A 9,514-nucleotide genomic window follows, 5' to 3' on the forward strand; every position below is an offset into this window, starting at 1 on the left:
ACATGATGAGTCTGAGGTGACCATGGGATGTGCACATGACAGTGTCAGGCAGACAGTTGGAAGCAAGGTTGGGGAACTTAGAAGAGGGACCCTGGGGCTGGAGATAAAGGTTTAGAAGTCATCAGCTTGTTCACCCATTCACTGAACATGCACTGAGCATCCGCTGTGTGCCAGGTCCAGCTAAGTGCTGGGAAATCACGGTGAAAGCCAGTCCCTGCCTTCAAGGAGCTCAGTCTGGTGAGGAAGACAAGTAGAGAAACTAGATGATAGGCTGTGAGAAGGTACGAATAGCGGAAGACATAGCATGTGGTGGGCGCCCAGAGGGGACACTGTGGCCGCAGGTCAACAGAACACAGGAAATGAGTGCTTCACTCTGTCCCTGAGCAGTTTCACAATGCCAACCGCTCCTCGAGTGTGGGAAATCATTTCCAGACTCTGCTAGCATAGCCAAGGACTCTATGTGGATGCTGCGAGGTGGAGGACTTTTGAGCAGGCATGCTGATCAGATGCCTTCCCGGTGAAGGATGGGACATGTTGTAGGGACTCCTGTCACCTGCTTCAGGGTCTGTGAAGAAGGCAGGAAATAGAAACATATTCAGGTCAGGACAAGTGCTGGGGACTACCCCCTTCGAACAGATCCCACGGCGGGGGAGAGGGGGACACAAGCACAAGGCAGGTTGGCTCTGGCTGAGTTGTGCTCAGAATTGTGAAGACACCTTGCCCCTGGGGAAGCAGGTGTTTATTGTTTTGTTTGCTCTAAATATCATCTGCTTTCTTTTGAGGAATCGTTCTTCCCCATCCCAACCAGTTAAGGTGGAACCTGCCAATTCCCCTGCCCCCCAGATATAAGGGGATGCATGATTGAGGCTGGGCCAATCTTAGTACTCTTCTGCCTGACCTCGATGATTAGCTCAGGGGCAGGGATGTGACCCACAACAGGCTGGTTGGTGGCCACCAAGGCCCCTGACCCCAGGTATCACACTCATGTATCGTCACCCCCACAGTGATGCTGGGCTTGGCTATGTGATTGGCTTTGGCCAGTGGGACAATTGAAAGCGTAATGTAAGCAGAAGCTTGGTGAGTGTTTGCACAATGGGGCTGGTCCTCCTAAAACATTCACTTCTGGGACCCAGCTGCCATGCCAAGAAGACCAAGCTGGCTATTTAGAGAGAGCATGTGAACAGGACAAGTTCCTAGCTTTTAGCCATCCTTGCCACGGTGCCTGACATTTAGGGAAACTATTTTGGGCACTCCCGTCCCATGAATGACAGAGACCAGCAGAGCTCTGGAGCTGAGCCCCAAACCCCACAGAATCATGAGAAATAATTAAATGGTTATTGTTAAGCCATTCCGTTTTGGGGTTGTTTGTTACACCATAAGGAATAATTAAAAGATAAGCCAAAATGGGCCAATCTGAAAACTTCCCTGAGAATTTCTACATGGAGCTGGTGGAAAAGAGCTCTATTGTGTCCAGTGACAAGGCTATAGGGATGCAGGCCTATTATATTCCTCTCTACAGTGGAAAGATAGAGAACACCTGCCTGCGACAGAAATGGTGAAGTCCCAGACACAGAAGAGTCAAAACAATAGTGAAAGAAAGCCCCAGCATTTAGAACCCTGAACCCTCCTGTAGTTTGGTGTCATAAGCTATTAAATTAAATTCCCCTTTATGGCTTCAGCTACCTCAAGATAACTTTTTATCAGTTACACAAAAGGTCCTATGTAATTCACCTGATAACATGTCATAAAGACCTTTGCCACTGTCCTTAAGTCAAGAATAAAGTGATCATACTATTGATGTTGTTGAAAGCTTTGTTGAGCATGTACAATGTGAGAATCTTGAAGGATCTTCCCCCAGTCGTTGTAAGGAGTAAGACAAGGGAAGGACATGGTTCACACCACACCAGGAACCAGTGTCCAGGGCATTCACCTGTCAAGGCCAGCTGGATGCAGGCAGGTGTTCACACTCATTTGAGTATTAGAAACATGTTTATTTCTCTCTTTCTGTAGGACAAGTCTACAACAAACACAAAATGCTTTTTTTTTTTTTTTTTTTTTTAAAGATAGAGTCTTGTTATGTTGCCCAGGCTAGAGTGCAGTGGCACGATCTCGGCTCACTGCAACCTCCACCTCCTAGATTCAAGCAATTCTTGTGCCTTAGCCTCCCAAGAAGCTGAGATTACAGGCATGCGCCACCACACCCAACTAATTTTCATATATTTAGTACAGACAGGGTTTCACCATGTTGGCCAGGCTGATCTTGAACGCATGGCCTCAAGCAATCCTCCCGCTTCGGCCTCCCAAAGTACTAGGATTACAGGTGTGAGCCACTGCACCTGGCCACGAACTGCTTTTAAAAGGTTCAGGCCCTTTGCTCCAGCAATTCCACTCCAGGAATTTATCCTATTGCAATGATTTTCAAATTGTGTTCCCGGTGGAACCCTGGGGTTCTATAGAGGTGCTTTGCTAGTTCTGCAAAACTTTGATTTGAATGTCACTGGTGCTGAGGCTGATTTAAAACTATAGTCGCCATCTTTTGAGATGTCATCTTGAGATGACATCTAACTGGTCTAGAAGATCCCTAACTGGTCTTCTAAATACTGCATATTTGAATTTTAAAAATATTTTTATATGACTTCTTACCTGGTGCTTATATGAGTCTTACTAAGTTTCATTTGAAGAAGGGTCCTACTTCTAAAAAGAAACAGTATAGGCCAGGCGCGGTGGTGCACGCCTGTAATCCCAGCACTTTGGGAGGCTGAGGTGGGTGGATCACCTGAGGTCAGAAGTTCAAGACCAGCCTGGCCAACATGGTGAAACCCCATCTCTATTAAAAATACAAAAAAGTTGGCCAGGTGTGGTGGTGCCTGCCTGTCATCCCAGCTACTCAGGAGGCCGAGGCAGGAGAATCGCTTGAACTGAGGAAGCAGATGTTGCAGTGAACGAGATTGCGCCATTGCACTCCGGCTTGGGCAACAAGAGTGAAACTCCATCTCAATAAAATAAAATAAAATAAAAAATAAACAGTATAAAACCACTGTCAGAAGAAAAAGATCATTTCATCCTAGAAGGTTTAGCTTCATGAAGATGTACTACACAATGTTTACGCAGAGTTGGTTCAGTGAACCACAGCTCACAGGCTAGACCTGGCCACCACTTGTTTTTCTAAATAACGTCTGATTGAAACACAGCCACGTGCATTCATGTTCGCATTGTCTATGGCTGATTTTTTGCCATAATGGCAGAATTCAGTAGTTGTAACAGAGAACTTGTGACTTGCAAAGGCCAAAACAAATGCCACCTAGCTCTCTACAGAAAAACGTTTGCTAATTCCTGATTTATAATGATATAAAAATTGGAACCAACCAAAATGTCCAAGAAAAGTGGATTGATCAAATTACAACCCATCCCTTCAGCAAATGGAATGCAAGGCCCTTGTTGAAAAATAATGCTGGCTGGGTGTGGTGGCTCATGCCTGTAATCCCAGCACTTTGGGAGGCTGAGGTGAGTGGATCACCGGAAGTCAGGGTTTGAGACCAGCCTGGCCAACATGGCAAAACTCCATCTCTACTAAAAAAAAAAAATACAAAACTTAGCCGGGTGTGGTGGTACACACCTGTAATCCCAGCTACTCGGGAAGCTGAGGCAGGAGAATCACTTGAACCTGGAAGGTGGAGGTTGCAGTAAGCCGAGACTGCGCCACTGCACTCCAGCCTGGGTAACAGAGCAAGACTCCATCTCAGAAAAAAAAAAAATGTTGTAGTTCAACAGCGCTTAGGTTTGGCTGCATACTGAAAGTATCTGGGGAGTCTTAAAAATTCCAAAGCTCAGGCCACCCCAGATGAATTAAATTTGACTCTAGGGGTGGAACCCAGGCGTTGCTATTTTTAAAGCTTCTCCAGGGGTTCTAATGCAGGACCACTGTTGTAGAATATTTAATGAGGCCAGGTGCGGTGGCTCACGCCTATTATCCCAGCACTTTGGGAGGGCAAGGTGGGAGGATCACCTGAGATCAGGAGTTTGAGACCAGCCTGGCCAACATGGTAAAACCTCGTCTATACTAAAAATACAAGAATTAGCCAGGTGTGGTAGTGGGCACCTGTAATCCCAGCTACTTGGGAGGCTGAGGCAGGAGAATCGCTTGAACCTGGGAGACAGAGGTTGCAGTGAGCCGAAATTGTGCCAATTGCACTCCAGCCTAGGCGACAAGAGTGAAATTTCATCTCAGAAAAAAAAAAAAAAGAAAGAATACTTAATGACACACAAAGATGGCCACTACATATTATTAAGTGCAGACAAAGACGATTTTCTAACAATGTGTAGCATGTGACTGCTTTCTGGTAAGTTTCTGCACACACATGCAAACAGACTCACATGTATGAAAATATATGCCGAAACATTGGCAGTGGCCATCTCTGTAGGCTGGGACCAGGAGAGATTTTGATTTTTTTTTCTTTTTGCTTCTCTGTATATTTTTAGATGTTCCACAATGAATTTATAAAATATACTTATGATAACAGAATGACTTCTTACCTGTTGCTTATATGAGTCTTATTAAGTTTCATTCGAAGAAGGGTCCTACTTCTAAAAAGAAACAGTATACACACCTGTAATCCCAGCACTTTGGGAGGCCGAGGTGGGTGAATCACCTGAGGTCAGGAGTTCGTATAATAGGTGCAAAAAATAAAGTTGTCAATAGCTTAAAAAGCCATGTACTTTTTGTTTTAGGCAAAACTACAAAGAGGAGCATCTAATCAAACAACACATCCCCAGATGACTCATGTACGCACATGCCCTCAGGCCTGCATCCAACAGAGGCAGATCCCAGGCCCATGGGGACACCAGGTTTTCCTTGGTGAGGAAGTCAGGCACTGCAGCCTCCAAGCCTCAGGCTCCTCACCTGTTAAAAAGGGATCAATCTGCCTGCCCCCAGGATTTAAGGCAGGCATGCACAGTGTCTGGCACGTAGTAGGTGCTCAAGAAAGGTTGTTTATTTCTCCATAAGCAGCTTTTAGCATCACAGCCTACAGCCAGTCAGCTTCTTGCTGTTCTTTTCAAAGGAAGATTGGCTTTGCCAAAGCTGGGCCTGCCCAAATGCATCCCCAGCCACTGGTCTCTGATGCTGTCCACCTCGGCTTGGAATATCTGTTGCTCTTGGAATTTTTCTGTGTTCCCTAGAAGGACTGTGACCTCTCATCAATACAACCTGTATCCCTTATCCCCAGAATGGGTTCCATCTGCGTAAAGGAATGGAGGGCTTTAAGTCTTCCTAGGGCTGCTCACTTTTAATAAAAACAATAGTGGCTGCCACGTACCAGGAGCCCCTACATGTGCCTGGCTGACATCTTCTATCCCTCAGCCCCAACTCTGCAGGAGTATGATAGTGTTCCCATTTCCCAGATGAGACTCAGAGAGATGAAGGAACTCCTTGAAGGTCACACAGCTGGTCCATGGCAGGTGCCACACCGCCTTCTCAGCTATCTTGGTTCCATCTTCTACTTCAAAAGACAGACATTCCCCAGTGGATTCTAACGTGCAGCCAGGTTTGAGAAGGAAGCATTGTTATGAAAGGAGTGATTCTCAACGTTGACTATACCGTGGAGTCACCTGCATCAATTTACAAAAATGCTGGTGGTGCCGGGCGCGGCGGCTCACGCCTGTAATCCCAGCACTCTGGGAGGCCGAGGCAGGTGGATCACCTGAGGTCAGAAGTTCGAGACCAGCCTGGCCAACATAGTGAAACCCCATCTCTACTAAAAATACAAAAATTAGCTGGGTGTGGTGGGGGGTGCCTGTAATCCCAGTTACTCAGGAGGCTGAGGCAGAAGAATCGCTTGAACCCTGGAGATGAAGGTTGCAGTGAGCTGAGATCATGCCATTACACGCCAGCCTGGGCAACAACAGTGAAACTCCATCGCAAAAAAAAAAAAAAAAATTGCTGATGAGGGTTGGGGGCTGAAGAGTGGGGAGGGTGGGAAGAGGACAGGAAGAAGGGGATGGGGGAGGCTTCTGAAGTTCTGGATAGTGTTCTATTTCTTGATCTGGGTGCTAGCTACTTGGGTGTGTTTATTTTGTGAAAATCATTGAGCTGTACTTTTATGATTTATGTACTTTTCTATATGGATGCTATTCTATAGTAAAATTTTTAGTAAAGAAAAAAAGAAGCTATCATCAGCCACATCACTGCCTCCTGGGAAAAGGCAGTCCGTGGCCTTGACCCATATTTTGAGGATGCTTTTCTCAGCATCAAGCAGTTGTTGGCCTCTGAGTCCATGCCTGTGCCTGGCAATGAGCAGACTAACCCTACTTTCTTGCCACTGAGGCTTCTTCCTGGGTTAATGCTGGGTTAGCTACAAAAAAAAAAAAAAAAGCCAGGTGCAGTGGCTCATTCCCATAATCCCAGGACTTTGGGAGACCAAGGTGGGTGGATTGCTTGAGTCCAAGAGTTTGAGACCCGCCTGGGCAACATGGCGAAACCTCGTCTCTACTAAAATTACAAAAAATTAGCCAGGCATGGTGTGCGCCTGTAGTTCCAGTTACTGGGGAGGCTGAGGTGGGAAAACTGCTTGACCCTGGGAGGTAGAGGTTGCAGTGAGCAGAGATCAAGCCACTGCCCTCCAGTCTGGGCAACAGAGTGAGACTGTTTCCCCACTCCCCCAAACAATACCCACTGTTGCTGTGGTTGCAGGTACTCGGACAGCCAGGCACTGTGGTTAAGCTCCACGGCCCCTCCCTCCCACAATGGGAGTCCTGTGACCCCATCCTGCCTAAGCCCCAGGACCTAGGGCAGCAGGGGTGTCGGCTACATCCAAGCATCCTTGGCCTGAACTGTGAGTTCCCTGGTTGACTTCTGCCTTGTGTCATAATTTGAGTCACTACAGGTACATTCTCTTGTTCTTCAGCTACAGGTTCTGATTTTTAGCTAGGCTCATGAATATGTGAAAGGAAAACAACATTTCCAGCCCTCCTTTGCAGCTAGGCATGGCCATGTGACTCAGTTCTGGCCAAAAGAATGTAAATAAAACAGTCTGTGCAATTCTGGGAATTGCTGTTAAAAAAAATGAGAGTACTCTTCTCCTTCCCATACTCCTTCCTGATACCTAGAATATAGCATGGAAAGGCCGAGCTCCAGCAGCCGTATTTTACCATGGGGTAGAAGTCATGTTGCGGTTAGCAGAGCAGTAAGACAGGAGCCTAGGTCCCTTCTCCCTTTGCATCATGGAGCACCCTGTTGGCTCTGGAATGATTCCCTCAGGACAGCTAAACATGAGAGAGAAACTGAGCTTCGAACTTGTTTGAGCCAATGATATTTGAGGGTTTTCATTCTTCTCAACCCAACTGAATCCTACCTGATACAGTAGGATTTGCTCCTTGGGCCTGAGTTCCTGCCTTGGTCACCTGCCCAGTGTAAGGAGGAGGGGCCTGGCCTGCTCCATCCTGCAACTGGAGTTCTGCCCTTGGCCCAGCTCAGTGGCTGGCCCCTGCTACCTGCTGGAACCCCATCCATGCTGCCTCCCCACCCAGCAGGATCCTGTTCCTCGGCTGGTCCCTTGCCAGGGTGGATGGCAGGCCTCCCTCTCTGCTTGCTTTCCTGGATTGGGCTCTGCTGCTGGCCTCTCACTCCCTGCTTCCCACTTATCCCTGTGCCCTTGGCTCCTGCCCTGGGCCTGCCAGGGTGGCTGCTTTCTGGATACCCCAATGCCTCCAGTATCTTCCCCAGGAGCAGCCTGTTCCTGACATACAGAAACAATGGCTCCTTCATTCATTGACTCATTTCAACAGATATTTACCAAGCATCTGTTATCAGCATTGAGAATACCACAGGAAATAAGATCAGGTCAAATGGTGGGCCTACTGCAAGTGCTTACAAGTACAGGCTTTAGAGTGAGAACATCCGGCCCAGCCAGCCAAGACACTGAAACCCATCACAAGGACTTTTCAGGAGCTTCCTTTAAGGATATGCCCATGACCTGGGTTATGTGTGCAAGCCTGGATGAGTCACTACACCTCCCAGTCCTCAGTCGCCCCATCTGCACATGGCGAGGCTGAACTGCATGCTCTTGATGACTCTGTGCAGGTCTGACCTCCTGTGAAGGGAGGAAAGTGCCCAGGGACTCCTAGGCCTGGTTTTGCCGCACATGGGCTGCTGCCTGATTTAGGGCCTTAAAACAACCACTTTATTATTAATTTCTTTAGAGAGAGGGTCTCACTCTGTTGCCTAGGCTGGAGTGTAATGGTGTGACCATAGATCACTACAGCCTCAAACTCCTGGCCTCAAGCAAGCCTCCCACTCAGGCCTCCGAAAGCCCTGGGATGACAGGCATAAGCCACCACACCCAGCCCTTGCTTCTTAATTATTTATTATGATGTTGTCGGTTGACTGGCGCCAGCCAATTCTTCTGCTGGTAAGAGTTCCTTCAGCCCCTCTGACCTCTGGCCTGACATGGAAGTGGGGATAATCCATGCACCCAGAATCCTCCCAGTATTGATGAGATAAGACTCCAGGTAAATGGAATAGTTAATGAGAAGGAGTTTCTCTTTAGAAGTAATCCAGCTAATAAATGAAGACTGGATGATAGAATTAGAATATTACCATTTCTGGGCCAGGCACAGTGGCTCATGCCAGTAATCCTAGCACTTTGGGAGGCCAAGGCCGTCTGATTGTTTGAGCTCAGGAGTTCGAGACCAGCCTGGGCAACCTGGCTGGTGAAACCCTGTCTGTACTAAAAATACAAAACATTAGCCAGGTGTGGTGGCACATGTCTGTAGTCTCAGCTACTCAGGTGGCTGAGGCACGAGAATCGCTTGAACCCAGGAGGTGGAGGTTGCAGTGAGTCAAGATCCTGCCTAAGCGATAGAGTGAGACTCTCTCTCCCCACCCCACCAAAAAAAAAAAAAAAAAAGAATATCACCATTTCTAACCCCCAGTGAAGTAACTGGTCTCGACATTGAATGTCAATAGCTATTAATGTCACAAAAAGGAAGTCGCTAGACATTCTGTGCCTTCTGTGGAAGAACATAATACCTACTAAGAACAAGTCTTGCCAAAAACTCAAAATCTTCATCTGATCAGGCCTCTAGATTCAACTATCCACTTATAGGAAATATAGAAGACGGAGAAACGTGTATAAATGACATCATGGATTTGCAGTAATCAAAATCCAGACCGTGGGTGATATCTGCAGGATGCATGAGAGGGCTTATTCAAGAATAAAAGAAGGCTAGGTGCAGTGGCTCATGCCTGTAATCCCAGCACTTTGGAAGGCCTAGGCAGGTGGAGCATTTGAGGTTAGAAGTTTGAGACCAGGCCGGGCGCGGTGGCTCAAGCCTGTAATCCCAGCACTTTGGAAGGCCGAGACGGGCGGATCACGAGGTCAGGAGATCGATACCATCCTGGCTAACACGGTGAAACCCCGTCTCTACTAAAAAAAAATACAAAAAACTAGCCGGGCGAGGTGGCGGGCGCCTGTAGTCCCAGCTACTCGGGAGGCTGAGGCACGAGAATGGCGTGAAC

General features: G+C 47.5%; 1 protein-coding gene across 1 annotated transcript in view; it reads left to right on the top strand.

Annotated features, from left to right (window-relative positions):
- The first annotated feature begins 1,403 nt into the window (after window positions 1-1,403).
- KANSL1 (KAT8 regulatory NSL complex subunit 1) overlaps window positions 1,404-9,514 on the top strand; it is a 131,963-nt gene continuing 123,852 nt past the window's right edge. The window contains exon 1 of the mRNA XM_011953917.1: window positions 1,404-1,555. Coding sequence (XP_011809307.1) covers window positions 1,404-1,555 — 152 coding nt within the window. The remainder of the gene's footprint in view (window positions 1,556-9,514) is intronic.

Source organism: Colobus angolensis, unplaced genomic scaffold, assembly GCF_000951035.1.
Source record: "Colobus angolensis palliatus isolate OR3802 unplaced genomic scaffold, Cang.pa_1.0 Scaffold377, whole genome shotgun sequence".
NCBI lineage: Eukaryota > Metazoa > Chordata > Mammalia > Primates > Cercopithecidae > Colobus > Colobus angolensis.